This window comes from Drosophila sulfurigaster, chromosome 2R (assembly GCF_023558435.1).
Source record: "Drosophila sulfurigaster albostrigata strain 15112-1811.04 chromosome 2R, ASM2355843v2, whole genome shotgun sequence".
Taxonomy (NCBI): Eukaryota; Metazoa; Arthropoda; class Insecta; order Diptera; family Drosophilidae; genus Drosophila; species Drosophila sulfurigaster.
The window spans coordinates 25767546-25789259 of NC_084882.1; the positions used below are offsets into that span (position 1 = coordinate 25767546).

Below are 21714 nucleotides of genomic sequence, written 5' to 3' on the forward strand. Positions count from 1 at the left end.
TTTGAGGTATTCTCAGCTGCCCCAAGTAATTTGCACTTTATAAATGGTAATACGAGAGGGGGCATAGAAAACTTTACATTGCCCTCCAAAGATTGCGTGTGGCATTTCTTCTTTGCATGTTTCGTATTCTTCTTCTTGTTGTTTGTTTGTTGGTTTTTTTTTTTCTTTTTGCCAAGTAATTTACATATTTCCAAGCATGGCCTGGCCATTCGTCTAAGCGCCCCCGCCATTTATTCATTAATTCCAAGTCGTCCGACATAAATTAGTTAACTTTGGACTCGGAATCGGACTCGTACTCGTTCTTGTATATTCGGACTCCGGGCTGGGAAGAATTTTAATGTAGCAACGACGACGCATGAGAAGGGCGGAAGAAGAAGAAGAAGCATGGCGGGGCTGCTCAGTATTCCCCAAAGGAAGCATCGTTCAGCTTTTTTCGGGGAATGAATCCAAAACGATATCAGGAGCGTATCGTATCGTGCAAAAGAAGGCAAAAGATACTAACATAAGCTGCGGTTTCTTTTGCCAGCAAGTGAAGTGCATGTTGAAACAGTCAGAACAACAACAAAAACAACAACAACAATTGTTTTGCTGCCAACTCAAGTAGAAAAATACTCGTGCAATGCAATAATACAAAAAAGTACGAAAAAAAAAAACATTGTAAAATGAAACGACGGGCGTGAGCATGAAAAGCGAGCGAGTGTTTGGTTGGTTGGTTTGGTTGGTTTGAAGTTGGGTTGTTTGGGTTGTCTGGGCCTGGTTTTGGGTTCGGTTTGTTGCAAAGTTTTCCTCCTCGACTTTTTGTTGTGTTCAAGCAACAATCTTGAACATTTTTTGGCGCTGTCTTTTTGTGCAGCGAGGCAGCGAGTGAGAGAATGTGGGCCGCAGGCGGAAACACCCAATACAAGTCACATCTGGATTTATGTCATGCCTTTAATTGGCTGCTGTACCGATGCCTTCGCCTGCTCCTCTGGGCAACAGCTTTGCCGCCATCCATTAGCTGCAAAATCGAGTTTGGGGGCGGCCGAAAAGACTACAAAAAAAAAACAGGAACACAAGTGGCAAGGTCTGTGCCGGAGGAGGATTCGTTTCGTTCGCCGTTTTGCCGGCAATTAAAAGCAAATTTTTCTGGCCGCCATCTTCGGGATTTTCAGTTCGCAATTAAAAACGAATTTCGCGCAGCTTCATTAGTCGAATGCCTCCCCTCCAAAAATGCGAGTTTAAATATTCATATGGCTGGCAAGCTGCTTCGGCTTTGGATCTAATGATATATATAGTACTATAGCTAAGAGAATATCAGACTATCTGACTATCGAGAGCCAAGTGGCAGCTGTTGTTGACTCTTGTGCGATTTCAAATTAAATTCAATAAATTCAATTCCATTTTTCCCCAGTTCTTGTTGTTGTTGCTTTGCATATGCAGTAAAAAAAAAACTTGGTGAGTTATCAACACTTGCAAGGGTTGCCACCGGCTCTGTCTGAGTTGGAGTGGCGGGGGTGGTGGCAACTCTGAGAGTTCCACTTGAAGCCGTCGACGTCGCCCAGTCTGTGGCCCCTTGGAATTTATGCGCTCCAGCGACAACATATGGTCACGTAAATTCATGCGACAATATACGATATGATGTCACACACCAACACACACAATGTATCTGTATCTTTATATCTGTGTGTGTGCTTTATTTTTTATGCAAAACGTTGTAGGGATTTTTTAATATGTGAAAAAGAGTCTTGAAACTGCCGCAAACTGTCGCAACTTGTGGGCTGCTCCCAAACTCCCAACTCTGAGACTGCCTCTGACTGTGACTTTGACTTTGATTTACAAGTGACAGCCGCCATTCGCTTTAGTTAATAAGCGTGGCAGGCGCTGAACCATAATTTCTAAAAAAAGAAAAAAAAAAACTGTGCAAAATCTGCTAGAACAGCGGGAGCTTAGCTGAGGTAGACAGCTAGCATAGTATCAAATAAATTGAAGAGTTGTCATAGCCAGCAAGAAAAAGAAAGCAAACTTATTTACGAAATGGTTTGAACAACACCAAAGATGGAAATAAAAATTGTACAATTGGTATATTATGAATGTAAAAAAAAAAATTAATTGTTATTTTTAATAAGAAATTTGTAGACAGTTAAAAGCTGATGAAAATTCAGCATTAACCAGAAATATTCGCTAGCATCATAATTCAATTATATTACAAAAAAATTCTTTTCTTTATAACCAAATATTTCCATACAACAAAAATTAGTTATTTCCTTTTATAAATTTAAAGTTTTCCAAACTCAATTTAAGGCACATCATTTCATACACATAAATAATTAGTTGTAATCTGAATCTGAGTGATTCATTAACAAGATTATACAGAAATATCATAAGATTATGAGAAATGTTTTTCTTTTTAACAAAATTCTTTCATACAACAAAAATTAGTTATGTTTCTCATATGTTTTCTTACTGTAATTTATGCCACAAAAAAGCTAGAAATTTGTTTATGAAATCTTCTCAAAAACTGACCAATCGATATTGTTTTGTTTTTCCCCCAGTGGCTAGCAAAACATCAGCGGGTGGGGTCAGTATTGTCTTTGCCAGCAGAGTAGAGTCTTTTGGCTGCCCCCGCTGCTGACCCCTTTTTGTTGTGGGCTGAAGAGCGGGGGGAGGAGGAAGCAGCTATTGGCTGAAAGTTATTGCTGGCCCAGCAGCGTTTGGCAGAGTGTGAAATTGGCAAGCAGCAAAATAAAGAAACTTTGTCTTGTGGCCAGCTAGACGAACACACAGAGCAGAGAAACATCGAGCGAGGGAGAGAGAGAGAGGGGGAGAGAGAAGCTGGTAGCGGGAGGAAAGACAGTTCATAATTCTCAGCAAGATTTTCGAAAATATTAGTTAAACAATGCATAAAGCAAAACGTTGCAGACGTTTCTGCATACAAACGTGTGCTAAATCACCTAAAAGCATGCAACATAATTCAGCAGGCAGCTTCCACACACTCAACTGAACACAAAGAGAGAGAGACGAAGACAGTCAGAGTGATAGAGAGAGAAAGATACACTGAGACTTTGACTAAGACGAAGACGGAGGCTGGCGACAGAGCAGCCCAAGAAGCGACGAAGCTTAACGTTTCCGTTTCCTTTATGCTCAAGCAGCATACGAACTCCCACACACTGCCTCTCCCTCCCCGCTCACAGCCCCCTTTTAATGGCACTTTGGTGGAGTAAGTGTGTGAGAGTTTTTGGAGTACGTTTTGTTTTGCATGTGCATGAGCTAAGTGAATCTCGAGACTGGGACTGGGACCAAGACTGAGACTGAGACAGAGACTGAGACTGAGAGTGGAGCAGGAATAGGAACAGGACCTGCGACTGGGACTGGGACTCAGGACTCAGGACTCAGAACTCGTGACTAGGGTCTGGGCAAGACATCAAGGTTGACATTAGCGTGCTCAGCGCACAACGAAACCCAATTAGAACGGAGATATACGACACCAAAGTGAGGCGACGAAACAACATGAAAATGGAGCTTCTCCTGCTCCTGCTCCAAGGATGCTGCCAGGACTCACACACACACACACTATGAGAGGCCAACAATGAAGCGTGTAATTACAAGCGTAAACGGCGCCCAAAGACGCAGAGGTGGGTGGGTGGCTCGGGTGGTTGTTGAGAGTGGGTTGAGTGGTTGCTCCTTCTGTCAGTACAAAAATGTTCACATACTCGCGAGAGCGAAACGCGAAAAAGGATTTTTTGAAAAGGGTTGCGTCTGAGTTATAGCGAAAGGTGAGGAAGAAAGTGGTGGAGCGGTGGTGGAGTGGTAGGTGGTGTCAGTGGTGCACACGAGTGAACGCGTCGCATAATTACTTTACAAGTTCATTATAAACCATCATAAATCTATAAAAACAGATCCCATGGCAAACGGGGGGGCGGCGGTGTCTCTTTGTTACTTTCTTTTAACTCTCCCAAACTGCAACTGTAAATTGTTGTGTGTTGCAAGGGATGAGCGAAGAAACAATAGCAAGTAATTCACTTGCGCAAATGTTATTGATTGCGAAACACGTTGACAAAAGTGCGAAATGGCACACGAACAGTGGAACAAAAGGCAATATTTGATAGAGAACTTTTGCGGAATTTTCAAACCAAGTTTTCCAACAGTTGTGCCCACTATGCTAGCTGGTGTTTTTGTTGATTTTGCGCAAAAGCAATTTGCTCATAAATCTTCCCAACGACAAACTCTCCTCTGCACACACACATACACACACATAGCAACTTTCGAAATGGACGAGACAGGCATAGGAATAGGAATAGAGAGGAATTGGAAGTGGAATCGCAATAGCAATAGGAATATGAACGCCGACTGCAGACTCGGAAATTAACTGCTAGTTTCACACGTTCCAGCAGCCAGCAGCAGTAACAAAAATAGAAGGGCAAAAATCCAGTTGAGAAGCTGAAAAAAAGTCGCACAGAAAAGGAAGAAAAAAAAAAACAAACACCCAAAAGAAATGTTGCACTAAACTTTCACTTTTGCACACAGCAAATGGCAGAAACAATGGCAACAGGGCAAAAAAAAAAAAGTAAAATAAAAGGAAGCTCAAATGTTTTGGCTTATGCCCGAAAGCAGCTGCTTTCAAAACCGCATCCCCCTCTCCTCGTCTCCTTCTACTCACCTCACCTCAGTGACTCGCCCACACAGTGAGTAACATAAGTTTGTCGTTTAGTTTGGTTTTTTTGTTGGGTGAGGGGAGTGGAAATAAAAATAAAACTTCAAGTGCCAATTATGTGTGAAATTCCGACACTTTTGGCTTGTTTACTTTTATGCGCCCTTAATGAAGTTGCCAAAGGTGTTGGCATATTAAACTTGATACTTGCCACTAATTATGTGGCTTATGAGGCACTCAAAAGTCTTTGATAGACAAACGGTTGCCACGTTCTCAAAATGGCAGCGAGAGAAGAACAACAAAAAAAAAACTTGTATACGAAAAGCAATTAAAAACGCATTCGATGCGATGCCCCAAAGCGATAAGATACGATGCTGATGTTGCTGCTGTGGCAGTGGCAGTGGCAGCCAGTTAAACGAGTGGGCGTGTCAAATCTGAGGGGGCGCTCACCAAATGCAATTAAAAGATACAGATACAGCGAAATGTATCTGGTATCTTGGGAAGATTGCGTGCGTTCACCCTCAGAGCCGCTCCACAATAAATAATCACATCTGTGCCGCTTATCAGAAGCCATTGGCGGCCATTTTGTGTTGCACAGCGTAATTTATGTTTGACACTTGCGACTGCTCAGCAACAAACAATCGGGGAAAAAGAAGAGCCTGCGGAAATGTTGCACATTTCCGTTTTGCCTAGGCATGCTCCATAACTCCCAAATAACGATAGAAATCAAAAGCTGTCGATGATGTCAGACGAAGCAAATTTTTAGTTTTTGTCTAATGAACTCTGAAATTGAAAATATATATAGACTATAAACTGTTTGCTGGACAACATCATCATCATCATCGGCAGCATCATTATGCGACTCCTTTTGCTGTTCTCTGTTAATGCTGATGCTGCCCCTTGATATGGGGAACAGCTTGACATCGATGCCACTTATTTATTTATTTATAATGTCCGACATCGAGTTTGAGAATCCACAGAATAACTTCATTTGATGCTTTTCGCTTTGCCTTTGGAGCTGCTAACAGTATCTCGCATCCGCATAAGTATCTGTATCTGTAGCTGTATTTGTATCTGTATCTGTAGCTCTCTCAGTGCGTTCCGCCAGCTGTCGCTTCAACATGAAATCGAGCCAAAATAGAGTCGTTGATTATTTAAATGAAGGCACGACAGCGACGAAGGCGTTCCACACACTCACACACACATATGTATATCCCTCTATCTATTTCTATATATGTTGATGTTTCACTATCTCTCTATCTTCATCTGTAGCTTCAGCTCTATCTGTGAATATGGAAATGGCGTGTTGCGTGTTTCTTGCTCAAAATATTGTTGAATTTTTGTTGTTGGGGCGTTCTTCGCATCGGCATCGCTCATTAATTGAGCTATTAAGATAAACCCGCAGCGCTTTTTGTTCGGCTTCGTCGGGTTTTTTTTTTTTTTTCAAAATGTTTCACTGGGTCAATCTAGTCATCTAGTGGGGCGTCAGTCACTCATTCATCGGACCCTCGAAGTCAATGATGGAATTATTATGCAGCATAAGTATTCAAGCAGAGACAATAAATTTGCTGATGTATTCATTTTGTTTTCGTTGTCTGAAAATGTTATTTTAATTGCCGTGACATGGCGGCCAATTCATTTCAAACGTAACATGAAAGTGAAACCCACCAAAAAATAAAAAAAAATGTTACTAGGCAGTCAAGCATGAATTGTGTAAAGCTAAATCATCGGCATATTGTTCTTTTAACTACTTAATTAAAGCGTAGAACTTGTTTCAAACGGTTATGACGTTTGAGTTCCACTTAAAAATTCAAGCAGAATTTAAGAAACATCTTTCGGAAATATTCCTTTAAAAATAGCTACTGGCTAGACTTAATAAAACCAACATTTTATACACATATTTTCTTATGAACATCTTTTGGAAATATTCCCTGAAAAATAGCTACTTATTGGACTTAATGAATTCAACATTGTAAACACGATTCTTTTGGTAATATTCGTTGACAAATAGCTACTTATTGGACTTAATAAAACCAACATTTTAAACACATATTTACTTATGAACATCTTTTGGAAATATTCCTTAAAAAATAGCTACTAGCTGGACTCAATAAAACCCACATTTTAAACACATATTCATTAAGAATATTTCTTGAAAAATAGCTTCTTATTGGACTTAATAAAACCAACATTTTAGCACACATTTGCTTACGGACATCTTTCAGAAATATTCGTTGACAAATAGCTACTTATTGGACTTAATAAAACCAACATTTTAAACACATATTTGCTTATGCACTATCTCGCATTACATCACAACCCTGAAGTTTGCCACAGCAGCTTAATTGCAGCACTGAAAACGCATAATTCAAAATGAAATGCCCTTCACCAATGGTCAGTGATCGGTGATCAGAGTTGTTGTTATGATGCAGCCACATGGGCAGCTACCTGTTGCCACCGCAGCTCGCAGCTCCGCAGTTTGGCGGAGCAATGAATTACTTTAATGACGAGCAATATGTCCGTCTGTGGAGTGTCCTGCGCATGCGTGAGCTGCAATTGCCGCCATGCCGCAGTCACTGACCAAAAACCAGTTTGCCTCCAACCCCTGCAGCTGAAGAGGCGGCCATTGAGCCGCGCGCTTGCACCTTAAAATTGCCCTAAAAAAACACAACAAAGTATAAAATGCGTGCCCCAAAAAAACAAGGTTGAAAGAAAGAAAGAAGCTGAGATAAGCTGATTTTTATCGCGTTGGCAAAATTTCACCAGAGGAATGAACAAAGTGAATTCGACGTCGAGTGCAATTATGAGAAGTATTCAGACAATTTTGTAGGCTGAACGCGCCACGAAGTGAAGCTTAATCATATTTGGCACATCATTTTGGCTTACGCTCCGATCATGGGAATTGGGAAAGGGAATGGGAATTAAGAATCGTTGCAGTCGCATCACAAATTCAAACAAAGTCAATTACCAAAGTGTCGCCATCGACAACAACAACTCCCTCAACTTGTATGTGTGTGCAATTAAAAGCTGATTGCCTGCGCCTGTTAGAAGAAAAATTGAAATTCCGACTGAGATGCAACTGCAGGTGAGTGTGCGAATGTGTGTGTGTTGTCTGCAGCTGTGCACACCCAAAACGTGTAGCTCAAAATTCGAAAACCACACACACACACCAACACACATGCATTTGCTGCAGATGTATCTCGAAGATTGCGTTCGTGTTCGCAATTGCAACTCAATTGCGCATTTGCCACCGCAAGCATCAATATGCAACATGACCAGAAATGGAGGCATCGACTCATTGTAGGCATAGACCAAAAACCATAATCACGTCTGAGGAAACTGTGGCAGTCGCTCCTTCTCCTTCTCCCTCTCCCCTTCCGCCTCTATCTATGTGTACGCACTGGGGATTTGCACTCCCTGCGGCCAATTTAATTGACAGATTTAGTGCGCCTCGATTGGCAGTGCGGAAAATTAGTTTTCCGTCTCGCAATCAGCCTCCGACTTTGACTTTCTGCGGCTTTTGTGCGTCTCGGGCGCATTTAATTGTTTTATCGACACATAGACACACTCACATACACACTCGAGAGTATCTAAAACATTGGTGTATATACACAAAGTATATATGTATATATACGATATCGTGAGGTGAAACACGCCCACGAGCAACACGCACGAAAATAGATTTAATTAAATTGCGAACAAACTGCGTGCCAGCTTGTTGAACAACGCAAAAGGGGAACATGGAAGAAGATAGCGTCCGACTATCATACACTCAATTAATCGATTTTCTATTGATGTGTGTGCTTGGCTTTTTGGCCAAAGGGTTTCTGTCAAGACAATTTCCGGTTGAACGACTTCCGTCCAGCATTCTAACTTGGCCTTGAGTCAAACTGCCAGCTGAGCAGCAAGGCAAAAAGGATAAACAACAACAACCAAGAGCAGACTGCTCACAACTGAAATAAATAACTTGGAAATTTATACGATTTTTAATGGCCAACAAATTTACGAGCTTTGGCCATATTGAATATGTGAAAGTTTTTACTAGCAACACTTTTTGTAGAAACATTTTTAGAATGAAGTTTGATGCTGAGCAAGAACTTTTGTTAAAGTATTTTATATTGAAAGCACAAACTAACATTTTGTGCTTTTAATGTAAATCTCAATTCAAGTGTGAAGACACTATTTAAAATTTTTGTTAGCAAGAAGTTTAGTATTTCAAAATATTTGTTGATGTATTTTATTATCATACAACTGACTGACATTTTGGTATAGAAAAATGAATAAAATCAATTCATTTAAACTCTTCAGTATTTGAAATTTTCAAATGGATGGAAAGTTCTATAATGTAGATCTAAAATTCAATAGCAAAGTCTTTCAGTATTTAAATTTTTTGATTGAATGGAAAATTCCATAATCTAGAGCTTAAATTCAAGATCGTATTCTGTCATACACATAAATGAAATAATTTCAAGCAAGAACTTTGGCATTTACAATTAAGCTGGCTAAATAGCATAGAATTGACCGCCATTTCGTTACTTAATATAGATCTCTAATCAATTTCTGAAACTCAAAACTGAATTCCAGCTAATTTCTATTGATTAGTTTGCCACATTCTGCTGAACACACCCCTTTTTCCAGCTAAGCTGTTTGCTGTTCCAAAGAATTTAAATTAAAAATGAAAAAAAAGAAGAGAAATTGTTGTCTGATTAAGAAAAGTGTTCTTGTTTTTGGACGACGTGTTCTGCGATGGATTCTTCTCACTTTCGAGCGCGTGCGTGACAATTTTTGTATGGCGATGGCGACGACAACAACAAAACATAAATTAGAGCACGGCCAAAAGGGAGAGAGAGCTGTGAGAGGGAGCGTTTCGAATTTTGGGAAGTTGCCTCGAAATCGAATTAAATATAAGTTGTAGCCACAGCACACACATGCGCACATGTATGAGTGTATCTGTGTGTATCTCTGTCTGTATATAAATAGTTATAATAGAAGCATAGATCACACGTTGCGCCGCATGCAACATGGAGTCACCGTCACCTGAAGATTTATTGGCAACGCCCTGGGCCAGAAGAGGGGTGAGTCAGACAAATGGAGAAAGCAAGACAGATAGCCAGAGTGTGCAAGAGAGATGGAGCTACTGTGTGTGGCAGTTGGCCAAAGACGTGGGGACTGACTCCGCCGACGTCTCCTCGACTGGTTCAAAGTTCGCTGCAGAAGGCAAACACGTAAACTGTCAAAACTTTAAATCCCGCAGGAATTTAAGTTAAAAAATACAACACGTACTTCTCTCTACTCTGCGCTCGGGCGCAGCTGCTACCCAGAAGTGACTCCCGCTCCAGAAACATTTCCACACTTAAATAAAAAGGAAAATCAGCCCGTCAGCGGCGTAGACATGAAACCTTGAAAATGTATCTCGGCAAATAGAAAATACGACTGTTCCACTCTTGTGTCTAAATAATCTAAAAAGAGAGAAGAAATTTCGCGCCTTGCCATACAAAGTTTTATTGTCTAGTTGAAGTCTCCTCTTCCCCCAACTTTCCCTCTTTCCCTCGCTGGCATACCAACATTTAAATTATGTACTTAGAAATACACAAAAATGCTCCGAAAGTCGACAAAAAGAAAATGGCGCAACGCAGCAGGAGACGAAGACGACGAAGAAGAAGAAGAGTGAGCCAGCAAAATGAATTTCGCACTTTTTCGCATAATAAATTTAAAACTTGTCCAGAGCCAACAGAAAGTATAAAAAAAACCAAGAATGAGGAAGAAAAGAATAACCCAAAGCTGGAAAAAAATAGAAGCAAACTTTTGGTAAAAAGTTCATTTTTTGCATATACTATACGAATATATAAGTATATATGAGTGTAGGGAATGATAGGCGAAAGGAGTGCGGGGCGTGGCAGACGTGGCGAAGGCGCGTGACAAATTCCATTTAAAATTGTTGAGCTCAAACTCACGTACTTGCTGCTTACTGCTCGCTGCCTTCTTTGCTCGGTTTGCCTCCTAAATAAAATGAAACTTTTGCCAACCTCAGCGTGATGTATTCCACAGGCACAGGACATGCGCCAGGACATCCTCAGCTGGAGCTAAGTGAGTGAGTGAGTGAGTGAGTGGGGATTGGAGCATTGGAGCGAAAGACGCGCGTTGAGATTTAAGTTAATCAGCAAACAGGTTTAGTGCTAAATAAATTTATTTATGCCTTTACGGATGCTCACTTTATTTCTTTTATTTGCATTTTAAGTGTGGAAGGAGTTAAGAAGTAGGGAACAAACTGATATTGAAACGAAGGAACTAATTTTAGTAAAATGAGCGAAACCAACAGAAAGTTTTTCTGCTCTACAATTTAATTGCAAATTTTAAATAAATACTAAATATAGTATACTAAAAATACTAAATGAGTACTGAATATATACTAAATGTATAATAAATATATACATAATTTATACTGAACATGTACTTAATATATACTGAATATATTAATCTTGCAAAAGTCTTAAATAAATATAAAAAAATCACAATAACAATATAAAGGCTGTAACTGCTGGCCATCGATCTCAATAAATACTAAATATATATACAAAATAAATACTAAGCATATACTATATATGCCACGAATATCTACGAAACATATACTGAGTATATACTAAATACATGAAACTTGTAATAGTCTCAAATAAATACTAAATAATTTCACAACAACTCAACAAAAGCCAAACAACAATATAAAAGCTGCAACTTATGGCCATCAATCTCAAATAAATACTAAATATATGTTGAACCAATACTAAATATATACTGAATATACACAAAATATATAAAATTTGTAATAGTCTCAAATAAATACTAAATAAATTCAAAGCAACTGCAACAAAAGCCCAAATACATTGTAAAATGTGCAACTGCTCGCCATCAATCTGATGGATTAACATAAGTGCTGTAAAGTAGGCGATAAGTCAGTTGACACAAATTTGGCAATTTTGTCGCACATTAAAAATGAAATATTCTCAGCTTTGTTTGCAATTTCATAAATGCAATATAAACAAATAAAATCATATGTACACATGTGTATACTATGTAGATAATTTCTTTGTTGCGTGGTGAAAATTATATTTTCATACCGTTTTTATAGTCTATAAAATTTTCTCGCCATTTATTCAACGTGTGTTCGCACACACACACACACACATATACATATGTATATGTATTTGCTGCACTCGTACTCCCTTTTGTGTAGTACTCGGCAAATGTGAAAGATAAATGCGTTTTCACTTTATGACTTTCGTGTCGGCATAAATTTGTTAATACCTTTAGGCCAAATTTATAACATAATAAATGCTCATAATATTTAACTTAACATTTTGCCAGGGCCAGAGTCAGAGACAGAGCCAGACAACGGCGAACGAGAGCCGCCCCAATAAAATTGCAGAAAGTTACTTAACATTGTCCATTGGAGCTCGACGAGAGGCGGAGAGTTGCATACGCTGATAAAATCTCTCCTCAGCTCTCTTGTGATTGTGCATAATGCAATGCGAGTGTGTGTGCACACACATAAAATTGAGTTATTGCACTTGAGGCAAATTAAACTTCATAAATATTTAAAATCAGAGATTAACACAACAGCAATAGCAGAGCACACACACTGAGAGATAGAGAAAGAGAGAGAGAGAGAGAGAGAGACAGAGGCAATTGGTGTTCTTGTCTCAGTTGTTGTCGAGTTTGTGAGTTGCCAATTAAAGTTGCATTACAATGGCATAACTGCAATTTAAGTGGCACACGGCAACATCACTGAAAGCTCTCTGACAGTCAGCTCAGCATTCGCAACTTGCAGCGTGCTACATGCAACATGCGGCACAGCAGCAAATGTTCAATTTAAAGTAACGATCTCGCCAAAGATACAACTGCAAACAGCCAACAGCAACCAGCAACCAGTAACTTGAAGCCACAATCCAAGCTACAGCCAATGGCAATAAAAATGAAATGTTTTTTTTTTCTACTTTGCTTGTGCTGCTTTTCCTTATTTTTTTTGTTTTTGTGCTTGTTGCTTGTTGCCTGCCTACGTCAAAATGTTGGCTGATCGTTGTTGAAAAATTTATATTTATGTTTTGACAACGACCAATGCGCAACAGCAACAACAACAGCAACAACAACAAATGAACAGTCTGTTGTTGCAAATTTTGCGAAATGATTTTTCAATTTAATATGCTTGCTGAAATGTTTATAAACGATCCAAATGAGGCAATTGAACCCACACACACTCACTCGCTGCTGTCTTTGTCTTTTTCTTCTTGTTGTCAAATGTATTGGATAAACCAATGAGACTAGCTGAAAGCTGGAGTTGTATCAACGATTTTTCTAACTCACATTTTTTCTTCTCTATTTTCTATAGGCACAAATGGTCTGAGGAGACGTGGCAGACAGACATACACCCGCTACCAGACACTGGAGCTGGAGAAGGAGTTCCACACGAATCATTATTTGACCCGCAGACGGAGAATCGAGATGGCGCATGCGCTGTGTTTGACAGAGCGACAGATCAAGATCTGGTTCCAGAATCGTCGAATGAAATTGAAAAAGGAAATCCAGGCGATCAAGGAGCTCAACGAGCAGGAGAAACAGGCGCAGGCGCAAAAAGCGGCGGCGGCAGCTGCGGCGGCGGCGGCGGTGCAAGGCGGCCATTTAGATCAGAATTAGAATGAATTAAATGAAAAAGCAAAACAAACAATATATTGTAACAAAAAAACATTTACTTAACTTAATTGCATACGAGTAATAATTACAAAAATACGGTATGAATATTGTACGTGTATAATATACGAGTATACCAGCAAAAAATGATAATTTAAATTTAAAAACAAAAACAAAAAATGTGTGTGTGTGTTTGAAAATGCAACCGAAAATACGTAAATGCGAACAGCAACAAAAACTTACAAATAAATTTATTAGACCTAAGTAAGTGACAGATTAAAAAAAAGTAGTGAACAGCAAAAAACAAAAAAACAAAAACAAACAGATCTACTTACCTATATAGATGCATACATACATTATTATATACGAATACAAAATACAAAAACAAATACAAAATAACAATACGAATACAAATTTCATTTTCAACTCAATTCCACAACAAGAACAACATAGAAGTAAAATTCATTTCGAACATTTTGTTTGCCAGCGTAAGATTTTAACTATTGTATATTCTTTTTTCCAAAATCAAAAACAAAAATCCCTGTTTAAAATGTTGCTCCTTTTCTTCGACCCCCCACTTAGAAACCCTTTGTTGCTTACTGCTATGTTTAAATTATTTTTTGAAAAATATAAAAACAACAAAAAAAAATACTCATACAAAAAAATGTTAAAATGAAAAACATATTTAAATTCTGTTGATATGAATTTTTGTAAGGCGCGTTTTTAAACTAATTGAAACTAAACAAAAATTACGTAAAAATTTACAACAACAAAACAAAGCGAATGAAAACTATTGAAAATTTAACTTAAATATAAATAGAATTTGTTAGCAAAGTAAAAGTATATTACAAGAACAAAATTATAGAAAACTAAAAAAAAAACAACAAGAGAATATAATAATAATTATTATTAAAAGCATAATGATAATAATAATTAATAATACAAATGAAAAAAATGTGTATAGTTCGTGCTTAAAGTTAATGCAATTTTAGTTAACTCTGTTTAATTTTAAATTAAATTGTTTAGTTTTCATCTAAGCCCGCAACAACCACAACAACAACAACAACAAAAACAACAACAAACAACAAACAAAAAGTGAAGCTGTTTTCTTTAAGTAATTTTTAAAGTTTTTTAAACTAAATTAAATCTTAATTTTATTATGTTTAGTTTAATGAAAAGCGTTTATGAGATTATCTATAAAACAAAAACAAACAAATATGAAACAAAAAGCAAAAAACAAAAAACTTGCCAACTTGGCAAATCGAATAAATTATTGGTTTTGAAAAAATCTACAAAAAAAAATGAAGAAATCAAAGAAAAACGAATTAAATAATTGTGTTATTATTTTAGTTTCTTTGCAAGTTTAGTTACATTGTTGGTTTTCATTTGTTTTAATTTCTATATAGGAGCACTATATAGGAGAGCTTAGAGTTCTTGAAAACTGCGGGAAAATTGCTTTTGATCTCGTTTCGTTAATTGTTCGTAAGATGTATGCTAAACGTTATCAGAAGAGATAACGCGATATATATATATAGTATATATATAAATGTATCACTGCTAAGCAAGGAGCTGTGCTCACTGCGCTAAGAACTCTGAGATACACACAACTAGTATCTTTAGATCCACTTTCTGTTTCGATTCACCTAAAGGGTTAACCCACAAAAACCTTCACAAGATGTATACGTAATTTAGCGCATAAGGTTCAACAACAAAATAAATTAATATATATATATATATATACACACAGACATACATACATATATATTTATATTTATGTATTTTACATGAAAGTCGGAGTATAAATGAACAACAAACAATAAGAGAATAATTGCAAATAAAAACAAAATGAAAAAAAGAACAGAAAGTGCGAGATATGAGATAAGTTAAATGTTATAGATTTTAATGGAAAACAAATGAAACATATACGTAAAATTTACAAAATGATGCAGAGTGAGGAAGGAGAATGTGGCTAAAAGAGAGAGAGAACGATAGAGAGAAGTCCTCCCCCGCCCCAAATCCCCTCCAAAAAAAAAGAGAAAGTAAATTAATATTAAAATAGAAGACGAAGATGAAGAAGCTAAAAATACAATACTTAAACGATTTAAATGTGAATTGTCGTAGCAACGGATATACGTAAAATGAAACGGAGCGCGTCAGCGTTAGAATTTATTCTACATTCTACAAACTTACCTACTACTTACACTTACTTATCTGTAATATGTACATCATACATATGTTTGTTCGCATATGTATTTGTATATGTATATGTATTAATAAAACGCTGCATTGCGAGTATTGTACATTCTTGTGGCTTTTTTACTTTACCCTCACCAGCCGCCTCCACCATCTAATTGACATTAATACTAATGTTTCTCTCTAATCCTAAATCAACCATGTATAAACGATGCATCCGAATGCTTCATTCGATAAAAAAAAAAACCCTCTCCTTCTCCCCAAAAAACACAAATACTATGTACATGGGGCCAAGAGAGAAGATATCGTTTATACGCGTATGTATTACTATGTAATTCTAATTTAATGCCATTCTATGTTAGTTCTGTAAGTTGTAAATTATCAATATTAAATATACCTACTATAATTACAAAAGCAAAACAAACCAACAAAAACAAAAAAAAACACAAACTACAAAAACAAAAACCAGTGAAAATGTGGTAAACAAATAAAAACAATAAAAATTTGAACTAAAAACTCAAAAAAAAATCAAACTGTTTTTTTTATACTTGAGCCAAAGGGGGGCGCTAATTTCTACCGCCACCTAGCGTTTGCTATGTGCACATTGTGTGCTGCTGTTGGAAAGCTGACTGCCATGAGTATGCGCAGTGTTAGTTTGCTATTTATCCGCAAGAGCGCGCCACCTGCGACGCACACGTTTTAGCGCCACGGTCAGCCTGCATTTAAAAAATCGAAATCATTAGACAGCTCTGGTCACATTGATCGAGCTTATCGAAAAATGGTTTAGTTGAGTTTCGTAGGAGGATGAGGCTTGTTTATATTTTTAAACAATACATGAATGACAATGTTTAAACTAAGTAAAGTAATTGTGTTTAAATTTTAGTGAATTAAATGCAAACTTAAATTTCATTGATGGAATTCAAAAATTAATTTTCTAATACTGAATTATAAACATTTAATTTGCTAGATATGTAATAATTGTTTTTAAACCGCGCGATAAAATAAACAAACCAAATGAAATATCAAGAGATTAAGAAGTCTCTTAAAAACAATGCTGGTCTTCGTATGCGCACTCTTAAAACTTGTTTTGTGTTTTCCTTTAGCGAGCCCGGTTTTAATACTCTTACGTAGAGTATATCACTTTACTTAAATGCTGTGGAGATAATAGATTAAAGTTTATAACAAAAAGAAAATCACTTTAGGTACATTATAATATTGTTTACTTCATTTTATTAAGGTGTTTTAATGCACAAAATTAATTTATATACAAAGCTGTGTATTAAGCATTCGACTTGAAATCAATTACTTCTGTTTAATGCTAAAATGTTTTCAAGCTTGAATAATTCTCAGTCAGTACGGTTTGTGCTCTGGATCGGATCGTTCGTGTTGCTTCCTGATAGCACAATTATTTCAATCGGGAGTTAATATAATATATATGTATGCGTACATATAAATAATACTAGTGGAAGTGCAGATGCGCATATTCATGGATGTTTAATCTAGTACGATCGAAAAGTATGAAGTCGAAATACTTTGCAGCACGATTTCTGTGCATCTTCTTAGTTCTACTTAGCATCCATACAAGTGAGTAAAGTTCACAATGATAATATATTATTGGGTCTAAATATAAAAAAAATGATACGTATCAAAGTATACGCAAACTTGTGCAGTTACAGATAAATTTATACGAAGTATGCTAATGTCAATCTGAGTCAGGCGATTCGTAAGAGACGCTAAGAAAAAAAAACTTGATTTGAGCCAGCATTGAAAGGTCTTGATGTTAGAGAGCAAAGAGCGAGTAGTGAGAGTGTTGATATAGTATTTATTATCTATGACACTGCTTGCTGGCTCTCTGTTATTGTTTTTGTTCTTGTTGTTATTATCAGTTCACTTCCCATGCGGTTTTTGCTCTCGGAAGATGCTGCCTCAACAGATAAGCGTAAGAAAAAAACCTGAAACATTTGCATATTGAGAGTGTTTATTGTTTGTAATTTTGTTATTTATTGGGTAAATGACTTGTTATGAGTTTGCAATTTCGAATTAAAATACAATAAAAAATACCAATAAAAATAAGATGTAATAAGCAGATTATGACTTCACAATATTGATTGGTTTTTTACATTATAGAATCAACAGATGCTGCCTGCGCACAAACTCAGTTTGAATGCGAGAATGGCAGCTGCATCTCACAATTTGAGGTGTGCAATGGAGTCAAGAACTGTCCAGATGGCACCGATGAAACGGCATTGAACTGCATCTCACAGAGACAACATTGCTCCAAGCCCTATTTCCAGTGCAGCTATGGAGCATGTGTGATTGGCACCGCAGCCTGCAACGGGGTCAAGGAGTGTGCCGATGGCTCCGATGAAACAGTGCTGCGATGTGGCACCGAGGATGACAAGCGGGAGTTTGATCGCACGCTGCAAGGCAACTGCCAGTAAGTAACTTGGTAGAAATTGCAAATTATCGAATTTAAAACATTTTAATTGCAGGCATGATGAAATAAAATGTCCTTCTGGCATTTGCATTGACAAATTTCGCTATCTATGCGATGGTAACGATGATTGTGGCGATGGCACCGGCTTTGATGAATCTGTGACCATGTGTGGCCACCAAGAGTGTCCTGGCTATTCCTTCAAATGCGCCTCGGGCAGTTGCATTTCCAATCAGCTCGTTTGCGATGGCAAAATTAATTGCTTCGATGGCTCCGATGAGGCGCCTTTACTTTGCAATACCACAGCAGCGACGGCACCCAAGCTGCCATCGATTCCAGCGTCGCAACCGGCTCACTTGGGATGTCCGCTGCCCGATGACGATGAGCGTCCCATATTAACCAATGGTCAGGGTCAGGTGTTGACACCGCCCATCTTCAGGCAGACGGTGAAGTTCAGATGCAATCGTGGCTACTTTCTGGAGGGCGAGGAGACCGGTTACTGTGCCAATGGTAGGTGGAGTTTGCCCGTGGTGCCCAAGTGCGTGAGTGAGTATCGATTGCTTAAACAGTTGTCACAACTTCCTCTCTATTATTTTGTCTTGTTTGCAGAATACTGTGACTCCAAGCGGGATGAATATGGCAATGCCAAGGACCTCATCAATGGCTATTCCACCAATGCCACTTGCTCTGTGCACGGCGAAATCGCTGATTGCAATCAACGTTATCATCCGCCAGGCACTGTGATCAAATTCATTTGTGCCACAGGTTTCCAAACGCTCAAGACCTCGCTGCCGGAGATGAAGTGCATGCGTGGTGGCTATTGGAATCGTTATCGTGAGCGCTGCGATCAGGAATGTGGACAGATTGCCACACCCGTCAAACAGTTCTCAGCGAATGGACATTCGATTGGCGTTGCTGTCGTTCCCTGGCATGTGGGTCTGTACTCCGAGTTGAATGAGCGTGGTTTCACCTTCCTTTGCGGCGGTTCGTTGCTCACGCCTGACATTGTCATCACGGCCGCTCATTGTGTCTTCAATGAGGTGGCCTCGGAACCTTACTCCGAGGAGATCTTTCATGTGGTGGCCGCAAAGTTGTACAGAGGTTACACTGATGAAACGGAGTATGACAACAGGCGACGCGTAAATCAGATTGTTGTGGCATCGTAAGAAGAAATTTACAAGTACTTGAAGTCGAGTTTTGATTAAATTATTTTCCATCTCATTACAGTAACTACAAAGGCAGAGAGGATAATTTCTTCAATGACTTGGCCATGATAATACTGGATGTGCCCTATCGCCTGAGTGCTGTTATACGACCCGTTTGTGTGCATTTTTACGGTTATGCTGAGAAGGAGACCATCAATAACAATGTGCACGGCAAATTTGCCGGATGGAACTTCAAGGATCGACGTGAGCTGCAGTTTGTACCGGCGCAATCGCAAATGAATTCCGTTTGTAAAGACAAATTGAGGGATATTGGCCTCGATAAGTTCTGCATGTACACTTTGGGTCAATCGTTGGCCTGTCACGGCGACAGTGGCGGAGGTTTCACTGTGGAGCGGCGTACAGATGCCTTCTCCCGGGATCCTTTAAGGCATTTTCTGTATGGCATCATAAGCAGTGCACCAAATGCTGGGCAATGTGCCGAGAGTTTGACAACACTCACGAATATTCAACACTTTGAGGGACTCATCACGAAAGCCATAAATCATAGTGTCTATACTCGATCTTAAACCAAAATATATATCTACATATTTTTAGCTTTAAAAAAGTCAAACTACTCAAAACAAAACAAAATGTACAACTTATGATAAATTTAGAATTCTGTGCTTTTCAAAAGACATATTTAATGATTTTCTAGATCTTTTAAGAAATTTAAATACACATTTTATAAGCATATTGACAAGAAAGTTTATGTTATACAATTCTTAATATTAATGAAAGTTAGCTAGAATTGAAATGAAGCCTCATTATTCCTCCACAAAATTTGTTAACTTTCATGTCATATTCCATTTTGTAGTAAACTTAAGAAAATACACATTGCATTCAAAAATAATGCCTTTCATATATTCTAGATTTCAAATTAATCTTTATTTAACTTTACCTAATCTTCCCATGTAAATCTTTTATTTTAATTGATTTTTTTATTTCTTGGTATATTTATGATTGTATACATTTAAAAATGTTGTGTAAAATTGCTCTACACAAGCAAGCATTGATATGAAGACTTATAGTATCTTTTTTTGCCTAAAACTTTCTATGCAAAACTGTTCTCTTCATACTCGCTACCCCTAGGGTAGAAGGGTATTATAACTTTGTGCCGGCAAGAAATGTATGTAATAGGTAGAAGGTGGATAAAAATTGTCGATTTTTAAAAAAGAAATACTTTTGTATGTGCAAAAACGCCTACTTATTAGGGGTCTTAGTTGCTTTGACCTACAATCTTGTATATTGTGCCAACTATGGTATATTTTGAATGTGGTACTATATCGAAATGTTAAGTATTTTGTAGTATTTTCGGTATATTTTGAAAATAATACCGCAATATTTTGCTTTTATTCGAGCACACTGCAGCTTTCTCACTTGTTTCAAATATTTTTTCATGCTTTATTGTCGATTGATAATATCATGCTCATTTTTCTCACATACTTTAATACCGTAAAGTCTCTTATAGCATATAAACTGACCAATAATCGAATACGTCAGATGGACCTTGAGACACTCATTGGATTGAAATTGACATAACCCTAATTTTAGGAGCACAATGACATTATAAAGTGCCCCATCTGTTGTGCATCGCCCAACCTCTTTCGAGGCTGCTCTCAATATGTCATTGTGAACATTTTACAGAACATCAAAAATGTTAGGTTAATAAATTAAGCAAACCGTAGAGCAAATCCCCCCCAACCGAAACTTGTGCTGCTCGACCATTTCTCTAACTAGTATCTTTGCAGTCATTTGTAATTTTTGTGCTCCAGCAACAACGAAGAACATCGACAACAAGAAAAACAACAGGAGGAACTACAAGCAAATTTTAGTCCACTTCTGTTTTATGGCAAATTAATGGAGCGACATGCTGACCATGTTCCGAGTCGAACTTCGTCCTGTCCGCGATGCGATGTCCACATCCACTCGAGCCTAGCCTAGCCTAGCAGGTGGCCCAGCATTAAGCGAGGTCCGACAGTTACTTCCAGCTCTCCCCCAGCTCGAATCTTCACTGGACCATGGGCAATGCCAATCCCAGGCAACAAAATCCCAACCTCAACTGTTCCCCCAACTGCTGCCTCAGCTGCCCATTTTCGGTTGAAACTGCTGCTGTTTGTTTCACACATGCCAAATGAATGAGCTTTTTTTATTGTTGCTGTTGTTGTTGTTGTTGTTGTTGCTGTCGATTGTGTGTCTGAGTGTGTGTGTGTGTGGGTGTTGCTTTCTTTTGCCGAGTTGGCCATGTTGCCAGCCGGGCTAACATATTGGACATTTATTATTTTCGTGAGTGTTTTTGCTCGTCGGGTAAATTATGGCGTTGCACTCGGGTTGCGGGAGTGAGAGAAGGTTCGAAAGAGTGAGAGAGGGAGAGGAAGAGGGAAGAGGAAGTAAAATACTGCGAGTTCATTTGTTGCATTGTCGCGCGAAATTGGTTAAAACGCTTAGCTAGGTCAAATTAGATCTGCTTTGCTCCTCATTGATAAAAGCCTTTCGAAGAGGAAAAAGGGGGGAATCGGGAATCGGGAAACGGGAAGGGAAAGTGAGTGTAAAACGCGTGAGTGTTAAATTAATAA

General features: G+C 38.1%; 2 protein-coding genes across 5 annotated transcripts in view; both read left to right on the top strand.

Annotated features, from left to right (window-relative positions):
• LOC133836032 (homeotic protein ultrabithorax) overlaps positions 1-14369 on the top strand; it is a 91371-nt gene extending 77002 nt beyond the window's left edge. For all 4 annotated transcript variants that reach the window (XM_062266304.1, XM_062266307.1, XM_062266306.1 and 1 more), the window contains one exon: positions 13011-14369. In XM_062266304.1, the coding sequence (XP_062122288.1) occupies positions 13011-13315 (305 nt within the window). In that variant the 3' untranslated portion in view covers positions 13316-14369. The remainder of the gene's footprint in view (positions 1-13010) is intronic.
• A 2485-nt stretch (positions 14370-16854) lies between these two features.
• On the top strand, positions 16855-19845 carry LOC133836031 (modular serine protease). Its single transcript, XM_062266303.1, has 5 exons — positions 16855-17086; positions 17630-17939; positions 17995-18482; positions 18546-19098; positions 19164-19845. The coding sequence occupies exons 1-5, from the start codon at positions 16993-16995 to the stop codon at positions 19666-19668; spliced, it is 1950 nt and encodes a 649-aa protein (XP_062122287.1). The 5' UTR covers positions 16855-16992; the 3' UTR covers positions 19669-19845.
• Positions 19846-21714: the final 1869 nt, after the last annotated feature.

Coding starts and splice junctions, on each gene's coding strand:
- LOC133836031 (XM_062266303.1), top strand. CDS start 16,993: ATGTTTAATCTAGTACGATCGAAAAGTATGAAGTCGAAATACTTTGCA. Junction 17,940..17,994: donor ACGCTGCAAGGCAACTGCCA/GTAAGTAACTTG, acceptor TTTTAATTGCAG/GCATGATGAAATAAAATGTC. Junction 19,099..19,163: donor AATCAGATTGTTGTGGCATC/GTAAGAAGAAAT, acceptor ATCTCATTACAG/TAACTACAAAGGCAGAGAGG.